Below are 24,587 nucleotides of genomic sequence, written 5' to 3' on the forward strand. Positions count from 1 at the left end.
AAATTTACTTAAGAAAGCTCAAGGGAATATTTTATTACAGTAAATTCCTTATTTTATTTGTTAAATAAATTTATAATAGGCCTATTTGTGTGGAAACCGTGATACATTTTTTCAGGATTCTTTGATGAATAGAAGGTTCAATAGTTATACATTTCTTTACTGTCATTTTTTGAATGATCAATCAATTCAATGCATGCTTGCTGAATAAAAGTATTAATTTTTAAAAAAAAATATTAGCTGACCCCCAAAACTTTGAACAGTTTATATAAATGTATATAGGCCTATAACAGTGTTAGTGTATCATTTTTAAGATTTTATATGCATTTTTTATAATATTTATTATTTATCTATTTTTGCTTTTTATAAAACATTTTACTTTTACATACTCTGTATATTGTTAATTATGATTACATTTCCTTTCTGAAAGTTATAAATAATTTTTTTTTTTAAGTTTTCCATGCAATATATCTAGAGAGCTTGTGTACTTAATAAATGCCCTCTTGCCGTAATAAATTGATGTGTTAATGATTTTTTCACTGGGCATGATTAGTGTTTGTTTGTTTGTTTGTTTGTTTGTTTGTTTGTTTAGAGACAAGTAATCGATAATTGAGGAACAAAGCCTGTTCTGATGACAGACTACATAGCAGGAAGTGAAAACAGAGCAGCCAGTGTTTCGGTTGTTTTACACAAGTGGAGTTCCTCTGCCCTCTACACACACACACACACACACACACACACACACACACACACACACACACACACACAAGTTTAATCTGTTCCTGGAGAGTAACTTCTCTTGTCAGTGTTAGCCACCAGCAAACAGCCGAATCAGCTCTCAGCGTTCCAAATAGTGCTGAACTCTCATAGCTCGGCTGCCCCTCGTCAGGAATCTGGGAGATTTTGTCTGGAACAAAAAGCTCTAATATAAGAAATAGAGGCAGAGTAAGTAGCTAAAGATATACAGGCCCTGTTGACACTCAGTAATATGATTTGTCACCTTCTAGATACACAGATGTTCTTGATCTTGCCATGGTTCACTTTGAGCCCTGGAAGCACACAGGTCTAGTTCTTGACAATGGCATCCTATACGTGTGACCTTGTTCTTTATTCGCTTGTGAATTTGAAGAGTGACAAGCCATTAAACTGATTGACAGCAGGGTCAGTAAAGAGGTTCTGGCTACAGGACAACAACCTTCCCTTCCAACATTCAAGTTCAGTATTAACAGAAAAAAGGAAACATTTAAGCTTAAATATAAGCAGATGCTGGCCATTAAACAATAGATAAAGGCCTCATAAGCTGTGCAGTATTTCTGACCCTCTCATTACTTCTCTTTTGTGTCATTTCGGGGGCCTTCTCTTAAGAAGAAAACAAAAAACAAAAGCCTAATTCAGATGCCATGATAACATTAAAAAGTCAATTCTGTGTGAATAATCAGTTTGACTTAAAAAAAAAAAAAAAAGAAAAGAAAAAAAAAAGCTTTCACCGTAAATTCAGCGATAACTGTCTAAATTATGTTTGCCGCATGAATTTGTGTAGAGGTCACACAGTTCTCACAGTAAGGATTTTTTTTTTTTCTTCTCGCTGTCCAAGTAAGGCCTGTAGTTTTGTTTTTACTTGCCTTGCAAACATTGTCATTGGTCCCACTATAAAAGAATGATCCATTTTTATTTTTTTCAGTGTATTTTTAATATTTGCTAGAAATAATATTTATATTTTTCATTAAATGTGAGGTTTTTTTACATTGTTGTTCTTTACACAAACTTTTTTAAAACATTTTTTTATTAAATGTTATGTTCTTTACATTTTTTCCTTCACAAAAATAACATGATCTTGGTGACAAATCAGCAGAATTTGCACCAGCAATGTCCTGCACCATCACAGAAAATCAAATGTTAACTAAGTTTGCAAGGCATTAAAATGGATATAAAAGCTTAATCAATGTAAAATTAAGTGGTAATACAACACAGGCCTGAAAGGCAAGCCTACTTTATTGCTGCGTCCTGTAAACAGCTGTGAAAGATTACATGTACTGTAATTTATGCATTCGGCCACATGTACGGTGCTCTACACATTGGCGTTGTTGGTATCATGCTCTACATAAATAGCTTGGTATTGCATAATGAAAAATACAGCATACACAGTATTTGGTTTACGTAATGTAACCATAATCAATGCTGGCCTTTTATCCTTTGGAACATCATTATAAATGATTTGAGTGTATTCATTGCTTATGTTCTGTATCTAGCGAATGTCATGAAGATAACACACTGCTAACAGTGCGAGTGTGGTCAGACAGTACATCCTGTTTTGTTGTGCTTTGAATCTTAAAACAAGTTTTTTTTTTTTTTTTTTTTTTCCCTTATGGGAGTATTTATGTATATGTGCAACAGTGCTTTTCTATTTGGGGAAGATTTCGTTATGTAAGTCCAACTTTCAATGAACTAGAGCTATTTGCTGACACTTTCTCACCTTGTCAGTGTTGAGACAGAATTCCTATGCTCTAATTTAGCTGATCACTCCGGTTAATGATACTCATACTCAAACCTTGTGACAGGTGATCAATTGCATTTTTTGGCACTGCATTTGTGAGATCTAAAACTAGTTGGTTATTGATGTAGCTGTGGGCCTCCGCAGTTGGTCTCTGGTTGCTGAATGTTTGAAAGTGTAAAGGTTAAAGGACCAGTTGACAGTGTGCTGTCAGGATGTCAACGAATCAGGTTTCACCTCTACCCCAACTTTCTCCCCTCTCTCTCTCTCTCTGGGGTGCTGCTCCCCAGATCCCCAACTCCTCCAGCCCACCCAAGTCCTGTCTGATATAATGGCACCTTTTTTTCCAAGTAACACTAAACCATTCACCTTGTAAAAGTTTGCGTATCATGTCCTTGTAAATCTCAAGTAACCCTTTTTTTTAGTCATTGTGTAATCACCAAAAACATCGTAAAGCTGATTACATGTGCCTCTATGCTTATATATACACTATATGGACAAAAGTTTTGGGACACCTGACCATTTCAGGGACTTTAATGGCATCACATTCTAAATACATAGATATTATTATGAAGTTGGTCCCCTCTTTGCAGCTATAACAGCTTCCACTCTTCTGGGAAGGCTTTCTACAAGATTTTGAAGTGTTTCTGTGGAAATTTTTGCCCAATCATCTAGTAGAGCATTTGTGAGGTCAGGCACTGATGTTGGACGAGAAGGCCTGTTTTACAATCTCTGTTCCAGTTCATCCCAAAGATGTTCAGTGGGGTTGAGGTCAGGGCTCTGTGCGGGCCAGTCAAGTTCTTCCACACCAAGCTCATCCAACCATGTCTTTATGGACCTTGCTTTGTGCACTATGGCACAGTCATGCTTGAATAGAAAAGGGCCTTCCCCAAACTGTTCCCACAAAGTTGGAAGCATAGCATTGTTCAAAATGTCAGTAAAACTTTTTTTTACGGTGTCCTTCTTTCATTTGTTACATGTACTTACTATAGAAATAACAGTAAATAAATTAATCCCTAACCCTAAACGTAATTAGCCTCTTGTAAGTACAGTCACTCTAAAAAAAATGCTGGGTTGTTTCAATCCAAATATAGGTCAAAAATGTACAAACCCAACCATTGAGTTAAAATTTACATTTTAACCCAATGGTTGGGTTTGTACATATTTGACCCAATTTTGGGTTGAAACAACCCAGCAGTTTTTAGAGTGTACATGTTGTTATTTAATATTACTCAGTACTTAAATGTACAATTACGCTGTAAAAAAGGACACCTTAAAATAAAGTGTGACCAAGATTTCCCTTCACTGGAAGTAAGGGGCCAAGCCCAACCTTGAAAAAAGCCCCATACCATTATCCCTCCTCGACCATACATTACAGTTAGCACAATGCAGTCAGACAGGTAACGTTCTCCTGGTATCTGCCAAACCCAGACTTGCCCATCAGACTGCCAAACAGAAAAGCATGATTTGTCATTTCACAAAACACGTTTCTACTACTCCAGAATGCAGTGGTGGCGTGCTTTACACCACTCCATTCAACGCTTGCCATTGTACTTGGTGATGTGAGGCTTGCATGTTGCGTGGCTCTGCCATGTAAACCCATTTCATGAAGTTCCCGCCACACAGTTTTTGTGCTTATATTAATGCCAGTGGAAGTTTGGAACTCTTCAGCTATGGAGTCAGCTTTTATGCACCATGTGCCTCAGCACTAGATAACCCCGTTCTGTGGCTTAAAGTGGTCTCCCACTTCGTGGCTGAGTTGCTGTGGTTCTTAAATGCTTCCACTTTCCAGTAATACCACTTACAGTTGACCATGGAATATCTAGCAGGGATGAAATTTCACAAACTGACTAATTGAAAATATGCCATCCTATCACAATACAATGCCTGAATTCACTGAGCTCTGCAGAACTTTTTTCCACAAATGTTTGTAAATGCAGACTGCATGGCTAGGTGCTTGATTTTATACAACTGTGATTGAAAAAACTGAATTTGATGCTTGTTTCTGCCTCCCCAATACAACCAGGGAAAGTTTTTACATGCCCTGTCTGTAAAAGACAGTGTGTTTCCCGCATTGGATAAACAGTCATCAAAGAACCGACAAACTATAGGAGAAGTCATCATCGGATCCGATGGACTACCAGAGAGAGAGAGAGAGAGAGTACAGTAAATTTATATATTTTTTTATTTATTTGAAATTATTTACACTTAAAAAATAAATTAAAATATGTATATATTATTATTAAAAAAATCCTTAAAGAAATTAATATTTTTATTTATCAGTGATGCATTAAATTGATCAAAAGTGACAGTAAAGACTTTAAAAAGTCTTACGCTCATTCGCGTATCTGCTCTGTGAGAAGGAAACTCCGCTCCATATGGGCTCCTCAGAGGGAACTTGAGGTCAGTCTCTGCACTGGCTAAGCATGGATGTTTTGTAGAGGACCCAAACTGCTGACAACAGTACTGCTTGTTTCATTTGTCAGAGTGGGCTCTCTGTATATCAGGCGGGCCGAGCCCTGCGCCGGCCGTTAATAATAAAGCACTGACACTCTGTGCTCCACGGTCCTAGAGCGAGCACTGCCAGTACAGTAAATTACGGCTCAGATCAATACTTCACCGTCTCTTTCTGAGAGAGAGAACGTTGCTCTGCCAATCAATCTGCATCTATATTGTGTGTTTTGTTTGTCAGCAATTTCAGTATGGACCACAATGAGACTTGTAATCAGTTACATTATTACATACTGTTTGCTGTAGCCAAAGAAGTCCTCAGAGGAGCCAAGGAATTGCTATTGTTAAGTCAAGTTTATATGAGATGTTGGGAAGAGCTTGTTCATTTATTTCTGTCAATCACACCTGGCTAATGGTATATAGTGGAATTTCACAGTTTGAGGCCACACTGGAAATCTGGGAATTGAGGTTTATAGATTTGATTGTTTTACTCTTAATATATGAAAATTTATTAGAAAAGGATTATTACATGGTAAAATATATGATAATCTAAACAACTTGTATAATAGTTGTAATCAATGTAATCATTTCAACAATTTACATATTGCATAATTTCCATCCTAGACAACAGTTTTGGCTCTTGTCAAAGTTGGTGTGCTTGCTCACCAAATAGAGAACAGTGTCAGCGAGGAGCATGCATATGATGAAATGCGATATATGATGTGTAAAGAAAATAAAATCTAGGAAATTATAGCTTTTGAAATTAGACAAATAAATAATCAGTGTCTATTTACACTAAGTGCAAATAGCGTCCCTTGTTGGCAAATGCTATTTACACTAGCCCCGCCCACCAATGTCTGGTTGGGCCAATCAAGTTTTAAAAAAGACACACGGTACTCAAAGTCTTCAGTGGTGCAACAGTAGTAAGGTTCGCAGATCTGGCTTTTAATGCGATCGACGCAGATTCGAATATGCCTTTTGCTGAGCTCGCATTTACTTTCAATAAAAATGTAAATAATGTTCTAAAAGTGTAAATAAACTGTGAACGACTGTTTAATAATATTAAAAGTCCGTCTGACTTCTGAAAAATAACTACACTACCATTCAAAAGTTTGAGGTCAGTAATGTTGTTGAAAAACACTTCTTATGCTCACCAGGTTGTATTAATTTGATCAAAATACAAGAACTATAAATAAGAACTGTATTCTGTTTTGATACAATTTAAAATGTAGTTTATGTAATTTATTATGATGCTGAATTTTCATCTAATTTTCATTTAATCCTTCAGAAATCACTCTCAAATGCAGACTTCAACATCTCTTATTACTGTCAATGTTGAAAACAGTTGTACTGCTTAATATTTTTGTGGAAATCATGATGTATAGAAAGTAATAAAAAACAGCTTTCATTTACACATTATAAATGTCTTTACTGTCACTTTTGATCGAATTAAACTAGTAAGAGTGTGAAAAGTGTGTCTCAAGAAAGTTTACTTTCCACAAGACGGAAAATGCCCATACTTTCAGAAACGGTATATACTTTTGGCCTTGTGTGATGAAGATTATTGTGTTTGGGTTAAGTGTACTGTATGCTACTGTACCATCCTCCCTGCATAACAGCGACCCCTGCTGAGCGGCATCTCTTATAGCAGGCTGTCACTTTCCAGCCCTCATCATGCTCTAGTTCCCCTCTGTGCTGCTGGGCCGCACTGTTTTAATCCTTAGTCTCTCATCACATTCTGTATGTGTGTGTGTGTGTGTGTGTGTGTGTGTGTGTGTGTGTGTGTATATAGGTGCATACATGCAGACAGGAAGCATCAAGCTCATGGCTAAGTGTTTTGTCTGTGGAGCAGATAATTTGGCATGCTGGTGTTTGGACAGGAGATAACCTTCAGACCCTCATTCAAATCATCTGTCATTTGCCTGGAGTTTGTTGCCAGTTGATGGGAAGGATTCACCGCACTCTCTTCATGCCGAGCAAATGATAGGGAAGCCAGACCAGAGAATCACAAGGTTGAAGCACACAAGAGAGTCAAGACATTGATTTTTAGGTGTGAACCTGTGTAGATATTCATTACGCTCCCCGCCAGTGTTTAAATATAAATAAATGGCACCTTTACTAAAGGCAAGAACAGCATAACGACCGGCAATTACAGCCACGCTGAAAGAACACGAGATGATGTGTTCAAAGACAATGTTTAGTTTTTTTGTTTTTTTTTGTAATTATAGGTAAAAAAAAACAAAAAAAACAGAACAGCTAACTGTCACTTATGCTCCCCTCTGTGTGTTGAACCCTCAATGAACACCTCTTATAACCCGTACGCTACCTCTCCACGTCTCTCCCTCTTACTCTAGCTGGCTTTCTTCTTCTAGGGCCGCTCTTAGCACTTCAGATTTGCTCTTATCTGTTAGCACGGAGATGTGTCAGTTCCCAAAACCTGACCTACTTTTATACACACACACGCTCACCTCCGTCATGCAGCAGGAGAAGCATCATACATTACAAGCTACATACGTCAAGGCGAAAAACGATTTTTTTTCTGAGCGTAGCGTTTTCATATGCTCTTCGTGTCAGTGCAAACTTCCAGTAGTGGAACTTCCTTGATCTTTCTTTTTAATTATTATCAATGCCATGTTTTTGTGTTCATACAGCTCTCCATCATCACAGTTTCTTTCTTCAGACTTGCCTGTTGTGTTTTTCCCTCTTACTTTTTAATTAGAGCTGAAAACAACATGACCCATTTTATGCAGAGGCAAATGTATACTTTCTGCTTGTGTTTGTATTTGTGTGTTTGTTAGCTCCTCTCTAGGTGGCCTTGAGCTTGTTTTTGCCTCTGTTGTGTTTTCTTTGCTTTCTCCTGCTCTTCAGTAGCCAACTGTCCTTAGCAGGTGTATTTTATTTATTTATTTTTTTGCACATATTCACTTAATGCCTCATACCATAGAATGTGACAGATATTTGTGGTATGTCCACATTCCGCACAACTTCACATCGCCATGTACCCACACAAATGCTGTGATTCCAAGCAATGCAATGCATTGTAAACAAGGTCTAAATGGGAACTAAGACACTGAAACAATGCAGTCAAATCTACAACATTCTTATTTAAAATTTTCTGTAATGCATTTAAATCTTTGAAGGCATTTATATGCATTTTGCAAGGAAAAGTGAAGTGTGTAAAAGATAAATAAAATTAAAAAAAAAACTAGTTTAAAGCATGCTTATATTCTTGATGGCTTCATGTGGTTTTGAAAAAAAAAAAAAAAACGATATACAGTTTTCAAAAAGTTTGGAATTTAGTTGTGAAACTACAGTATACAGTATTTTCCTTACATTTTTTTCCAAGTAAATATATTTTATAGGTAAATTGTTTTTTTTTTTTCACAAATATGTTAAAAATAAATATGAGGTAAAAATCATGAATTATTCATTATGAATTATGCATATATCATGAATTGATCATTAATAAATATCATTACGTCATACCATAAGTCATATATCACATGCCATTTTACAATTATTTATTTAACATTTTATGAGATTTATTGACCTTGACACAGTCATGACCCTCTTCTGAGACCCTCTACATGGGTTATCTCTGATATAATTTCCCTTTTTTTTTTTTTTTCTTTTTTTTTTTTTTTTGCATGTTGCTTGCACCACCTGGTCGCAATATTGGTTGCAATACATGATTTTGACTAATAATAATTAATATTAGTAAGCAATCGCGTGTGTGTGTGTGTGTGTGTGTGTGTGTGTGTGTGTGTGTGTATATATATATATATATATATATATATATATATATATATATATATATATATATATATATATATATATATATACATACTGTATATTCTATTATTATTCTTTGTTTTTTCTATGAAATCATAATAAAAGTAAAATATCAAAATGAATTTTAATGAAATTAAAAATATGCTTGTTATATAAGAGTTATTATTTTTATATTATTTTTAATCCTCACACATTTTTCTGCCCTCGTGTATCATGACGGACAGGGAAAATTTCATTTTTTTTTTGTCAAGATATATGCTCAGTATAAGTTTTGTGTTAAATTTAATCAATAACAGTAGCCAAGATGTTTCATTTTAGTTGTCCACAGAAGAATCTTCCCCTTTCCAATTTCTCTAGAGGGTAAATTTTAACAAAGTGCTTGGCAACCCCAAATACTAGCAGAAGTCAAAAAAAGGAAGGAAGGTAGAAAGTTACAAAAAAACTTTTTGTTGCATATGTTTCTTTCCTTCTTGTAAATATGCTGTCATTGAGAGCTAGGGAATGAGAGATAGGAATAGGGAAATGCAGAAACTGATGTTCAGCGGAGGGTGAAAGCAGTTTGGTGCATTAGGTGGGGGTTTGGGGTTGGAGTTTAGCCCATAGCCCCACTGAGCATGCTCCCTGTGGGGGGCAGCAGGTGAACACACACCAGCAATGTGGTGTCTAATGGCCCCTGACAGAATGCCGATAACCCAGCGTGAGAGTCGAGGTTTATAGTCTCTGACTGAGTCTTCTCCTCATCCTTACCTCCTTTCCTTCACCTGTGCCCCCCTCTGGCACACCACCAAGTCATTATACGTCCCCTTTCTACTTCTGCTCAAATCCAAACAGGCATTATTCTATCAGACTCTATCCGTTTTGATGGATTTTCCTCACTGAAACATCAAGTAGCTGATTACATCTCACTAAAGCGCTTTAAAGAGAAAAAAAAATAAAATTGTCATTATTTGCTCACTCTTGAGTTGTTGCAAATCCGTATTATTTTCTTTTGCAGAACACAAAAATGATTTTAACTTTCAGCTGTACAAGTCCATACAATAATAGTCAATGGGGTCCAAAAGTTTTAAGCTCCGAACTGCAAGCGGATTAATCGAAATCTAATGAAATGAAACACTTTGTTTGTTGAACAGAGGAAAATTTACACTTCTTCTCAAAAGTTTGGGGTCAGTAAGATTTTTTTGAATAAAGTCTCAAAAGTACAGCAAAAACAGCAATGTTGTAAGATACTATAATTTAAAATAAAGTTCTGTTTTAATATACTTTAAAATACTTAAAAATATTTTTACCTGTATTCCTGTGATGGAAAAGCTTAATTTTCAGTACTCCAGTCTTCGGTGTCACATGATCCTTCAGAAATCATTGTATTTAAATAGAAAGTTCAAAAGAGTACTGTTAAATGGATTTATGGGAACATTATAATTGTCTTTACTGCCACTTTTGATCAATTTAATGCATCCATGCTGAGAAAAAAAAAAAAAAAATCATTCTGATCCCCAAACATTTTAACTGTATTGTAAGTGGTCATTCATTCTCAAATCAAATCAAAACATCAGTCAACTCATGAATACAGAGCCTGAATCAAATATGGTGACACATCAATAATGACAAGCCTCAATGGTTGTTGGATGATGATGTCATGAGATTAGGACATGTGACACACACAACAAATGAGGTTTGATGTGAGTAGAAAGAGTGAGTAGTTAATGACAGAATTTTCCTTTTTTGCTCAATTTTCTTGTAACATAAACTAAGGAAGGTGCAGTGCAATATTGTCAGAGTATACAGAATGTGTTCCATAATTAAAAAAAAAAAGAAAAAAAAAAAAAGATTATCAGTCAGCGCTTACTAATGGGGGATTAGAGGGTTGCCAAAGGAAACATTCATTGAGTTTCTCCTTTCTTTAGATAACAGTCAGTGTCCAATACAAGCCAGGGAAATCACACCTCTCAGAGACATATGAATATCACAATCATTTGATCCTTTGGGAAGGAAAGGAGGAAATGACTCTTCAGGGAATCATTTTTATTGAAGAGAACAGTGACCTCATGCTCACAGAAATGCAAACTCTAACCATGTTCTTGAAAGACCAGGGGTCTCATTTATAAAGCGTGCCAGTTCCTGCGCAAAGGTTGTGATCTATAAAAACAAACTTGACGGGAGAATGTGCGCACCTTTAAGCAAACTTTGAGCTGTGCGTACGAACATTTTGGAGACAGAGCAGTTTGGCGACACTGATGGTGAGCTGAGGGACTGACGGCAGATGAAGGAAAACCACTTTAAATCCTTATTATGAGTCATAATCATAAATACAGTTTATGTTCACAATAACAGTTTAAATAAATAAAAGAATGATTTAAACTCGCGTGGAAACACGTTTTCATTTGATAAACATTTACATTAATATTACACTTCACTATTGCCGATAAGCACTGAAATTACATTACGCAGAAGTTAAACAAAACTGATATGAATTGAGTTAGTAGATGTGCTACTTTCGATCATTTTTCCAGTGACACGCTGTTTTAATGACAGCGAGGAGCGCTGGGAGCACAATAATTCCTCTTTAAACTACACTGCAGATGGTATGACAAAATATTTTAGCGAGAACGATGATCAGTGCAACTCTTAACTTCGATATAATGGAAGACACTGCTGGATTCGGTGGTAGAAAGGTCCGTTGTCCAGTTTGAATAGGTCCAATAATGAGGTGTTGATGTCGTGTGAATAAGGATCTTCAAACAATTACCATTTGAAGTATATAATATGAGGAAAAAGGTAAGATTTGCATGTTTTCTTTTTAAAATACTTTGTCAGTGACGCGCCGAGACAGACGATTACACTGCAGTAAATAAGGCCCATCTGTTTCCACGAAAAATAGCCTATAAACTTCCTAAAAGATATGTTCACCTTATCAGCAAAACTGCATACATTTGATCTGAATTGTTTAAAACTACTAAAATACTATTTGGCCAGTGGAAATGAATGAATCAGCTCTATTCTAAAACCTTTATCTTAAGTATTTTATACAATTTTGTTTTTATGGATATTTTGATATATTTATTCTAAAACATAAAGAGGATTTTGGATGATCTTTATCAATATAATGTGTGGCACAAATGTCATTTATAGTCCATATCTAATATTTTCCAATGTCTTGTACCTTTGACGGTGTTAACCTTGGTGTCACGTTAATGGGAACATGTATGGAAATGATATACAGATGAGGTTATGCATAGTAAAACTAGGCGTCATAATCCCCATATATGGTGATTTCGGGGAGGAGACAGGGTGGAGATGCACGTACGCACAATCTTCCTCTGACTGGGATTTATAAAAGGATTTGTGCGCAGGTTTTGGCGTACACATGGTTTTATAAATCAGAATTTTTTTGTGCGTACGCAGAATCTAGCTTTTGCGCGTACGTACACTTTTAGTAGGGATCCTACGCACAGTTTTATAAATGAGACCCCAGCTCAGTGCGCTTTGAGCTTGTGAGAGATGCGCTTTTATAATCAAGTGAGTATTTCATCTCACAACATGCAGTGCTGTAAGGCTTTATTCAGCAGAATTTTGTTCAGAAGTCTGTTTACACCTTTCTGGCCACTTACCACCCTCTGTCTATCGCTCTGTCTTGCACTCCTGTCTTGGTTTTGAATGACTCAAGCAGATGAAAGACAGGATTGGCACTAAATGTGAATTAAAGTGAGTGTCACTTTTGTGCGTGGTACTTCAATGCAAAACCATGGCTTATTCACTAACCACCTGCAATACACTTTCACCAGCCACTAAATGCAATGAGATTTCAGTCACTGGCCAAAATTACATGCACATCATTTTCTGATTGAGGTCCATATTCTGGTAAAGTCTTTATTTTTTTATTTTTTTTATTTTTTGGAAAAGTTTACACAGCTATTGAAATATTTAACATATTTCTTAAAGGGTTAGTTCACACACACACACACACACACACACACACACAAAAATGAAAATTATGTCATTAATTACTCACCCTCATGTTGTTCTACACCATAAGACCTTTGTTCATCTTTGGAACACAAATTAAGATATTTTTGATGAAATCCGATGGCTCAGTGAGGCCTCCATTGCCAGCAATGTCACTGAATCTCTCAAGATCCAGAAATTTACTAAAAACATATTTAAAACAGTTTATGTGAGTGGTTCAACCTTAATATTATAAATCAACAAGAATTCTTTTTGTGCGCCAAAAAAAAAAAACTTTTCAACAATATCTAGTGATGGGCAATTTCAAAACACTGCTTCATGAAGCTTCAAAGCTTTACGAATATTTTGCTTCGAATCAGTTGTTTGGAGCACCAAAGTCTCGTGATTTTAGTAAATGAGGCTTCGTTTACACAATCCGAACCTCTGACCTTAATGTTATAAAGCGACGAGAATACTTTTTGTGCACCAATCATACACGCACACACTCAAAAAAAAATCAGTGGTTCGGATCATGTAAATGAAGCCTCGTTTACTGAAATCACGTGACTTTGGTGCTCTGAACCACTGATTTGAAACAAAAGATTAGTTAAGCTTTGAAGCTTAATGAAGCAGTGTTTTGAAATCGCCATCACTAGATATTGTTGAATAAAGTCATTATTTTGTTTTTTTTGGCGCACGATAAGTATTCTCGTCGCTTCATAACATTAAGATTGAACCACTGTAGTCACATGAACTGTTTTAAATATGTCTTTAGTACCTTTCTGGATCTTGAGAGGTTCAGTGACATTGCTGTCAATGGAGGCCTCACTGAGCCATTGGATTTTATCAAATTGGATTTATATCTTATGCAATAAGATATAAATTCATTGTGTTCCGAAGATGAATGAAGGTCTTATTTTTGGGTGAACTAACCTTTTAATTTATTTTGCTGTTTTTTTAGTAGCCTATATATTGGACAGTAATTGAATCAACTTGTTCATGCATGTCTTTAACAATAACTCAGAAGTGTACTGTAAAACTCGAAAAGAAATTAATACTTCCACAAAAACATTAAGCAGCACAGCTGTCTTCAACTGTGATAACAATCAGAAATAACATAATAGAATGATTATGAAGGATCATGTGACACTGAAGACTGGCTGCTGCAAATTCAGCTTTGCCATCACGGGAATAAATTACATTTTCAAATATATTAAAATAGAAAACAATTAGCTTAAATTCTAATAATATTTCACAATATAACTGTTTTTACTGTATTTTTGATCAAATATATACAGCCTTGCTCATGAGCCTAAGAGACTTGTTTTTAAAAACATTAAAAAGTCTTGCCAACCCAAAACATTTGAACTGTATTGTACTATTGCTTGAACATGCCCAGTAAAAAATAAATAAATAAATAAAAATTCTTTAGCTCTGTTGGATAATCTTAACAAGGATGTTAATGTGACCCAAAATTTTGATTCAATACTTCACGCAACCTTGCATTCAGAACTGCACAGTAGGAAGATGGATCTATATATTTTTCCACAGTAATTTTCAATAAACTCTCAAAATATGTCTTCTTATTTAATATGAAATATTCTTGTTGTTTTTTTTTTTTCACAGCAGGGGATTCTTTGTTTATAATGTCTTTATTTATTAGAGTTACACATGAAAAGGCCAGGATATCCAATGTTATGTGTAAGTGTATGCATACATTTAATTCCTCCTTCCTAAGCAATGTTTTTCTATAATGCTAAATATAATTCTAATGTTAACATGTATAAAGAACAGTTTATTATACAAGTCATACATAAGGAGAGATAATTACACACAGCCCTCTTTTTAATTAGTTGTTTTTCTTTCCCACAATAATCCACTGTGCCCACTCAGACTGTTAAATTACATGTCAAATTGTCATAAACCACATGGAGCGATTGAGAGACTCAAAAGAGAATCCACACACATCATAGTTCTTGAAAACATTGAGGCCCCTCATTCTTTGAAGGGATCAGGGTCCACCTGGATACTCAGACACAGGTTAACAAATAGATCTGCAGAAAGTTTCCTGAGCACTCCTAAATAGTTTGCATCCATCCAACAATGCTCTATATAAATATATGAGTAATTAACCCCCAACATAATAATTAGCTGTCTGCAGGAAGTGGAGATATGCTGAATTAAAAGTTTTTTTGTGTGGGCTTTCGGCACATGAAAGTTTTCATTAGTTTCCCTCCCTCTGTGTGAGATGCAGTCATCGGCTCTGTACCGTACTGACAGAACGTGTCTCACAGGTCTGACAGCATGCAGATTGGTGCAGGAACTTGTGACAAGAAATAGAACGCCAGTAGAACTTGCCGTAGAGGAAGGAACTGCATGAGTGAACAACTTCAAGGTTGATAAAGTTGTTATGAGGCAAAAGGAGTGTTTTGTGTCTGTTGGTCAGAGGGAGGAAACCAAAGGTTGTGATTTGTGTCTGTAATTGGTGCTTTTATCTGAACCCTTCTCATATTGGGAGATCCTGTGTTAACAACAACACCAGAATCATCCAGATCTCTGGCTTCTTTTTTTCTTCATCCCCGGTGATTTGCAGAACTGTGTTTTTGTAATTGAACAGGGTTGTTGATGTGTTTGTTGGAGTGGTTTCCTGTTTGACCTCATTTTGCACTGGTAAATGGTAATTTGTATGATCTTTAATGGTTTTGGATGGAAAACCTCTGACATTTGGTTAAAACTCTGGGTGTTTGTTTGTTAGTCTGTCTGTGGATTACCTGGCTTGATCCCTGGCTTCTCCCTTCCAGGCCAAAGAGGTGGTTTTGGTCATCCAGTTATTCTGTGGTTAAATGAAACTGAAAAAAGAGGCATGATAAGTTGAGTTGTATATATCGGAGGCCAAATTAAAACTGTAAAATGTCATTTCTTCACTACAAGTAGATCAAATCTTCATGACATCTTCAACAGATGGGGATTTTTACATGGCAATTATTTTTTTCACTGTTGCCATTTCTCTCCGACATGCTTAGGCACTAAGAGTAAATCTCTTAAAATCCCCCTAATTTTATCCCTTAAAACTCATCTGTGAAAAAAAATTCTTAATGCCTTAAAATTGCTTGAATGTAACTCTACACCCTTGCCTAATTTAATATACACGCATCTATTAATATGATAATTAGCCCCGCCTCCATTCACTCGCACAAGCTCAGACGAGATCCACTCGGTCAATTTAAGCCCTGAACACACCAAGCCGACAGTCGGCCGTTGGGCAGTTTTTGTTCGTCGGCTCGTCGAACAGTCGGGCCATCTGATCATTCTGATTGGCTGTTCAGCTACTGCCACCTGCTGGTACAGAAAGGCATTTCTTTTTACGCAGGCACAGAACGGACATGGTACTTGGCCGTCGGGTGTCGAGCGTCGTTTTGGTGTGTCAGGGCAACTTTGGATCTAGATGCTGCCGATGTGAGCCAAGCCCGCAGTCTGCTTTGGCATTGGTTTGGTGTGTTTCGGGCTTTACGTAATGGTAATTAATATGATTAGCGTTTTGCTTGACTACGTTATCAATGTTACACAAACCATGTTCACATTCACAAGTTAGACAGCTGCCTTCTAACAATCAGTATCCTTAGAAATGCTTTGAGGAACTCAAAACGTCAGTAGAAAAATGCATATAGTTTTTCACAACATCGTAATATACATCATACACCTGCCATATTGCTAAATCTACATGATTTTTCATATCAGCAGAAAAATATACCAGGATAACCTTCTTTTGAGACTCTCTTGCACGGTCAGTTAACGATGTGCTAAAGCCTGCAGGCACATTGACGTGATTGGTTACAAGGTAGTTTGTGACATCAGAAACACCAGCGATTTCAAACCGCTGGTTTGAGACTGTCTTTAGATCACTGCAGTTTTAAAGAGAAAATACCCAGCAATGGTGCTGACCTGTGAGTTTGCGCATGGTTTGTCTTAAAGCATGTTAAAAACACCATATAGACATATGAACAACATTAAACACTTGATTTTCACCACAGCAGGACTTTAATATGTGATTTGTAATATGTGGCTTTATTAATCCTAATCCTGACATTCTAATCCATCATTGACCCCAAGTGACAGTGTGACTAAGTTTGCTACATTTTATGAGTCATTACTTTTATTTATTTTTTTAAGTAACATTCTGCAACACTTTAATTTGTATAGTGCAGCCCACCACACTGCAAGATCTACAAATACAAACAAATACAACACACAGCACTCCAGCTTAGCTCTTTTGCAAAATAACAGTACAGGAATAACCTGTCAATTAAAAATGAGCTGTGGATGAAGTTAATGAAGTTCATCATGTTACGATTCTGGGTGTTTGAGTGCATCAAGAGAGTATAGTTGTCACAGCCTTCACTTTAACTTCTGAAACCTCAGCAACAGTCTTGAAGTCTGAGTTATTTGTTAGACTGATGATCTTGTTAGGATGGTGATCCTTCTAATTAAGAGATCCGTGTGCACATCCATGAAAATCTGTTGCATCAACTCATTTAATTAGCCTGGTGTTATCTTGTTATCGTAAATGTCAACATCTTCTGTATAATGTTTGTGAGATTTGTGCTGTTATACATTTTGCCTGCAAGCTGATAATTGTGTGATTGAGAGTGTATGTAAAACCATGGTGTGTCTCTTTGTTGCGTTTTAGGGTCGTCCTGAGGAGGAACTGGACCGCCTGACTAAGAAGATGCTGTATGACATGGACAACCCCCCCTCTGAGGAGTATTTTGGTATGTGACCAGTGCATATTGATTTCTCTGTAAGCTAAACCTCAAAATGATTCTTATTTTTCTGCATTTCAAGTACAGTGGACACAAAAATGTGGACACTTTCTGGTTGTCCAACTTTAGTAAAACATGTTCACAGCTATTGTGGTAAACTACACCTTTGTTGACACTGCTAAGGAACCTGTGTAAACTTGAGGAGAACTGACTTTCTACAGCCTTTAACCCTCTGGTGGTGTTAGGTCATTTTTGACCAACAAATTTTGTGTATTTGTTTTTTTTTTTTTTTAGAATTTTTTATTTCAGTGGAATGGTACAAAAGTTAGTAAAGGTGTGGGAACACACACACAGACACACACACACACACACAAATTACCCTGAAAAAAATTGTCACACTTGTATTGTTCACGGTCAAAAATGGCCACATTGGAAATGAATGCGAGACGAATTTCATTGGAAATGTTTGGAACTGCGCACAAACAAATTCTTACTGAAAGCTAATTTTTTGAGATATCAACCTCAAATTTGAAATACAGCTTGTTTAGATTTATAACTTTGATTTTCTCACTCTTTTCTATAGAGTAAAATGTGTTTTGGAAAATGTTTCATGTAAAAATTGAAAACGGTATTTTTGTGCATTTTTCATAAAAATAAATTTTATAACATTTTTCAAGTTCACTTTTTAAAACTTTTTTCACTTCAGCAATAACTTCTAGATTCTTCAAGATTTATGACCGTTTAAGGTCCATGTGAATAAATGGAACTACTGCATAAAAATAATTTTGTACCTAAATCCCATAAAAATACAAAATAATAAATAAAATATATTATCAAACTAAAATAAGTGCAATCATTTCATTGAAAAAAAAAAAAAATCTGTGATTTTTAACCGACACTCAGCACCAGAGGGTTAAAGCACATAGCGAATAAAAAAAAAAAACTAAAGCATATTTTCAAACAACCCTGCAAATGCCCTTTTGCACATTGTGCCTTCCCCAACTCAGACATCACAAACAGCTCTTATGGGTGCTTGTGAAGGCATGTCTTAACAGGTAAAAAATAGGCTATTTATAAGAATAGGTTCCATATTAAGAATAATACTAAAGCTGTGTTGGTATGTGTCGTGTAAGCAAGTCACTCTCTAGAGCAAACACAAGTGTGTAAGCCATGGTCCCACACCAGCTAAACACCCTCTGGCTCTGCCTGTTACAGTAGCCACGCCCCAAACTCTCACTATAGGTAGAGCTGGAAAAAGATTGATGGATGTGAGAGGACCACTCTCCATGTTTAGATGGTGCCTGGGGGCTCAATGTTTACACTTTTGGGGGAGCAGACAATGAATAATAAACTGAGTTAAAAGAATGTATTTTAACATAAAAATCTTACATTCTTCACCTCTAAAAAATAACCAGTTGCAGTTAATCCATTGCAAAAATGGCTAACTTAAGTGTCCAAATACTTTTTAGGGTCACTACTGTATATACTTACAATATGAGTTGTAAGTTTGTGTGCAGCATACATAACATTGCATCATGTGTAAAAGGGATGTGGCCATTATGTTATCTTGGCTACATTGTCCTTTGCTCTGTGTCCTTGACATGAGAACACAAGCATTATTTCTTGTCTTTTAGGGAAGCAGGTGTAGACCATGGGTGCCCAATTCTGTTCCTGTGTCCAAAATCACATACTTAATAGTAGGTTGTCACTGTCATGTGACATACAGTCATGGCCAATAGTTTTGAAAATGACACAAATATTAATTTTTACAAAGTCTGCTGCTGTCAGATGTTACTATGGTATACTGAAGTATAATTCAAGCAATTATATTAAGTTTATGCAACAGATTTTCTTACAAGTTTATTACATTTACTTTAAGTTTATGCAAAGAGTCAATATTTGCAGTGTTGACCCTTCTTTTTCAAGACCTCTGCAAATTCGCTCTGGCTGTCAATCAACTTCTGGGCCACATCCTGACTGATGGCAGCCCATTCTTGTTTAATCAGTGCTTGGAGTTTGTCAGAATTTGTGGGTTTTTGTTTGTCCACCTGCCTCTTGAGGATTAACCACAAGTTCTCAATGGGATTAAGGTCTGCGGAGTTTCCTGGCCATGGACCCAAAATTTTGATGTTTTGTTCCCTGTGCCACTTAGTTATCACTCTTGCCTTATGGCAAGGTGCTCCATCATGCTGGAAAAGGCATTGTTCGTCACCAAAATTGTGAGTGAGCCCACTCCCTTGGCTGAGAAGCAACCCCACACATAAATGGTCTCAGGATGCTTTGCTGTTGGCATGACATAGAACTGATGGTAGCGCTCACCTTTTCTTCTCCGGACAAGCTTTTTTCCAGATGCCCCAAACAATTGGAAAGGGGATTCATCAGAGAAAATGACTTTACCCCAGTCCTCAGCAGTTCAATCCCTGTACATTTTTGCAGAATATCAGTCTGTCCCTGATGTTTTTCCTGGAGAGAAGTGGCTTCTTTGCTACCCTTCTTGACACCAGGCCGTCCTCCAAATGTTTTCGCCTCACTGTGCGTGCAGATGCATTCACACCTGAGACCATTCATGTGTGGGGTTGCTTCTCAGTTAAGGGAGTGGGCTCACTCACAATTTTGCCCAAGAACACAGCCATGAATAAAGAATGGTACAAAAACATCCTCCGAGAGCAACTTCTCCCAACCATCCAAGAACAGTTTGGTGACGAACAATGCCTTTCCAGCATGATGGAGCACCTTGCCATAAAGCAAAAATGATAACTAAGTGGCTCGGGGAACAAAACATTGGAATTTTGGGTCCATGGCCAGGAAACTCCTGAGACCTTAATCCCATTGAGAACGTGTGGTCAATCCTCAAGAGGCGGGTGGACAAACAAAAACCCACAAATTCTGACAAACTCCAAGCATTGATTATGCAAGAATGGGCAGCCATCAGTCAGGATGTGGCCTAGAAGTTGATTGACAGACAGGACGAATTGCAGAGGTCTTGAAAAAGAAGGGTCAACACTGCAAATATTGACTCTTTGCATAAACTTAATGTAATTGTCAATAAAAACCTTTTGACACTTATGAAATGCTTGGAATTATGCTTCAATATATAATCTGACAAAAAGATCTAAAAACACTGAAGCAGCAGACTTTATGAAAATTAATATTTGTGTCAAACTTTTGGCCATGACTGTACTGTATGGTGTCCCTTTACAAATCCTCTCCTGTGGCCTCATTGGTTAGTAATGTGTCCTTTGAATGTGAACTTCAAAATCTTGCCAGAAATAGTAGGTACATTTCGCCTACTGTTTTATGAATACTATGAATTCGGACACACTGCTCGGCTCACATACTGTTTTTTACCTTCTACTTTGTAGTATATAAGTAGGCATTTTCAGACACAGCACTAGCCTCCTGCAGAGTTCAGTTCCAATTCTGCTCCAGCACACCTGTCTTTAATTATCAAGTATTCCTGAAGATCTTAATTAGTTGGTTCAGATGTATTTGATTAGAGCTGGAGCTGAATGTTGCAGGAAGGCAGATCTCCGGGAACAAGACTGGGCACCTCTGGCGTAGACGATTTGTTACTTTGCAGAAGTGTGATTAACCTTAAAGTATGTGATGAAGTGTGTGTGTTTTGCTGTATTCACATTCATCTCTCCAACCCCAGCAGTCTGAGCTTCCCCTTTTTTACCGTAAGTGACAGTAGACATTCCCTGCACTTCCTACCATCAGCTCTTACTGTCAACTTCTATTTTCACTCTGTAGTGGGGAAACTGTAGAGTTTTGCCTTCCACATCTTCAGTACTTCCTCCACTGTCAGAGAGGCCAAATTTTATAATATATAAGTATATATTTTTAATAGGGAAGCACCAAAATGAAAATTTTGGGTCAAAACTGAAAATTCTGGATGCACTTGGCCGAAAACTGAAAATGAAATTGTATTATTTTTAGACTTTTTAATTAAATTCAATAATTTTACTGAATCTGAATTAAAAAATACAAGCCAATAAAATAATATATCCACACTTTTATTTATAGTAACACAAAAAATTGGACAGAAAATAGCCCTGTATTAAAATTATGTTAAATATCAATATATTAAAGGGTTATTTCTGTCATTAAGTACTCACTTTAATAATGACTGTCGTCCCAAATCCATATGACCTTCCTTTGTCTTCGGAACACAAATTAAGATATTCTTGATGAAATCCGAGGGTATCTGATCCACACATAGGCAACAACGACATTGCACCTTATGAGGTCCAGAAAGGTACTAAAGACATCGTTAAAACCATCAACGTGACTACAGTGGTTATGTTAATATTATAAAGCGACGAGAATACTTTTTGTGCACAAAAACAAAAATAATCAACAAATTCATCTGTCCCCTGTCATACTGCTACAATATTTTCGTTGCAGAGCTTCAGTGTTTACGTCCGAACGCGGGCTCGGTATTGGCTGGCTCCTGTGTCAACATCACACGCATGTGTCGTGCTGCTCACGTGACCAGTGCCGGCCAATACTGAGCCGCCGTTTGGATGTAAACACTGAAGCTCTGCAACGAAAATAGCGTTGCAGTATGTCTTTACTTTGTTTCTTTGTTCAATTTAATGCATCCTTTAAAAAAATAAAAAATCTTGAATGATAGAGTGTATATATGCATATATGTGTATATATGTGTATATATGCATATACTGTATATATGTAAAATTAAATTTTGAATGATAGTGTATATATGCATATATATGTGTAGTATATGAATATAATATATATATTTAATATAGGCTAACATATACAAATTATTGATTATATAATAAAATACCTTCCTTTTTAAATATAAATATGCTTTAATGTGATCTGAATGATATATAATGATGAATGAGATATATGATTATATCTTATTTTCTTTATTGATGTGAAAGGCCCTAACCTCACAATCCTGACATGTTTTCAGGCATGGCAACAAAAGCTATATGACATACTATTTCTCTATATTGATGCACGCTTTCATTTCAAAGCACTTAGTCCCCTGTATGTAAAAAGCTGGTTTGCATGAAGCAAGGTTTAAGGGTTAAAAGAAATAAGAGCGAGGGTGGGATGGCCTGATGTGTCCTGCTTTCATCAGTGCATGTGTCAGCAGAGAGTGGCCCGGAGTAAACGCGTGCCACAAGTGCACATTGCACGGTCACACGCACACACACATATATGCACAGTGTTTGCAAACTGCCTTAATGGCTAGAGGGAGGTTGAATGCTGGCTAGTCAGCCTGTAAATGGGTCTGCAGTGAACCCAGGTCAGCCAGGCATGCCCAGTCACTGAGAATGTCACACACAGCCACAGCATCTAACCAAGAGCGCAGTACTCCTGGGATTAAAGAGAGGGGCTAAAATAGGAAGAAAGACAGTGGTGTGATGAGGTTAAAGAAGGTAAAATAGAGAAAAAAAGAGGCTGCATTGAATGTGAATTTCAAAGACCCAATGAAATTGTGGCTTTTAGTTCATATCTTAGAGGCCATCTACTGTATATTGTAGTGTATTTCTAAAAGTTGATAAAAGCAGATGTACAGAATTAAAATCTCTATGGACCAGACGGCACTTTCTCTTGTACAGTACATACTTTTTGTAAGCATTAGAAACACAAAAAATGTTTTGTTGTTAGAAATATTAGATATTAGAAGAGTTTTTCAAACCTGTCCTGAAGGACCCCCAACACTGCACATTTTGTATAGCCTTGTTCAGATTGTCAGTCCAAATCCAATTTTTGTGCATATCCGATTGGAATCTGTTCATATTTAGCAAGTGTGAACAACAAAAAAAATCACATGAAATGCGATTTTTTTTACAAATCTGTTTTGAGCTAAATTTATATGTGGTTTGAAATCCTATTCAACTTGCATTTCTGGAAATCCCTTTCAGTCCGACTGCTCTAATTGGATTGGGCATGGTTTATGTCACTTTCTCACGCCACGTAAAATGTAAACATGTCAGATGTTGTTATAGGAAACATGCTGAAAGTCGCTGTAGAAACAAGGTTGCGTTGCTGCAAAGTGGAGGTCGAGCAGAAAATTACAATATAATGGAGACATGTTGAATTTTGATACCAATGGAAACTACATTCACGGAATAAAGCTCCAACGTACTATGTTTCTGCCGCTGCCTTAGAAGACGTAGTAGTCCAGCATGGTGGCTATACATTGTCATGTTGTAAATAAGTAGGGATGCACCTAAATTCCGAAAGAGAAAAATGGCCGAAAATATGAGCCAAAAATATATGCCGCTGCCCCGCCCCTCAGTGTTCAGCGCTCAGGTTTCATTCTCCTTCTAGCCCTTATTACTGCGCGGTGTGATGCTCCGCTCAATATTCCACTCTATGCTAGAGGTTTAACGGATTGTAGTTGATCTGTGTGGACCAGGCCATACAGTTTGGCATGCATGTGTTTCGCAGATTAATTACTTAGTTTCACCATCAATTCGGTACTTGCGCTCTGTTATCTGTGCACACAGCCCAGCCGCGCACACAGAAAGCCGCATTTCAGAAAGCGCACAAACAACGAATTGATTCCTCTCCATGCACTTAGACACATACACACAAAATTATGTCAATTATGTTATGTCTTAAGTGAACATAAAGAGTTGAGAAAGAAATCGGATGTGTATCAATTGCGATACACAGTGTGGACAGTCGAAAACTTAGATCAGATTCCAGATGGATAAACAGTTATTCAGATTTTGAATGACAGAACAAAGCCTATGTCTCCCTTATCTGTCACCCAATTCAGGGCTGTGTCCAAAATCGCCCCCTATACCCTTAAATAGGGCACTATTTGATGAGATAGCCATTTGTAGTGGTGTCCGAAACCATAGTGGACGTTATTGAGTGCACTCATTCAGTCCCACAATGCACCACAATAACATTGCATTCACACGGGCGTCGCCTTAACAATTTACTTTGAATGGGTGACGTCACGCGTTGCTGAACTGAATTGTGGGTTCCGTCGTGTTGCTTTAGTCATGTTGCTCGCGGCTGAAGTTGAAAACTTTTCAAGCGCCAGTGCAGGCATCAGCTAATCAGATCGCCTTATGCAAATACCTTAGAGCAGTCCAATTGCGTTCATGCAACGCCGGAAAGTAATGTGATTGGCTGTTGTCATTATGATGGTTGCTTCA

At 36.9% G+C, this 24,587-nt stretch overlaps 1 protein-coding gene across 6 annotated transcripts in view; it reads left to right on the plus strand.

Annotated features, from left to right (window-relative positions):
* Nucleotides 1–24,587, plus strand: part of LOC125273912 (LIM domain containing preferred translocation partner in lipoma) — a 278,126-nt gene that overhangs the window by 201,833 nt on the left and 51,706 nt on the right. For all 6 annotated transcript variants that reach the window (XM_048199720.1, XM_048199723.1, XM_048199721.1 and 3 more), the window contains one exon: nucleotides 17,361–17,442. In XM_048199720.1, the coding sequence (XP_048055677.1) occupies nucleotides 17,361–17,442 (82 nt within the window). The remainder of the gene's footprint in view (nucleotides 1–17,360; nucleotides 17,443–24,587) is intronic.

Source organism: Megalobrama amblycephala, linkage group LG8 (genome assembly GCF_018812025.1).
Source record: "Megalobrama amblycephala isolate DHTTF-2021 linkage group LG8, ASM1881202v1, whole genome shotgun sequence".
In the NCBI taxonomy this organism is placed as follows: domain Eukaryota; kingdom Metazoa; phylum Chordata; class Actinopteri; order Cypriniformes; family Xenocyprididae; genus Megalobrama; species Megalobrama amblycephala.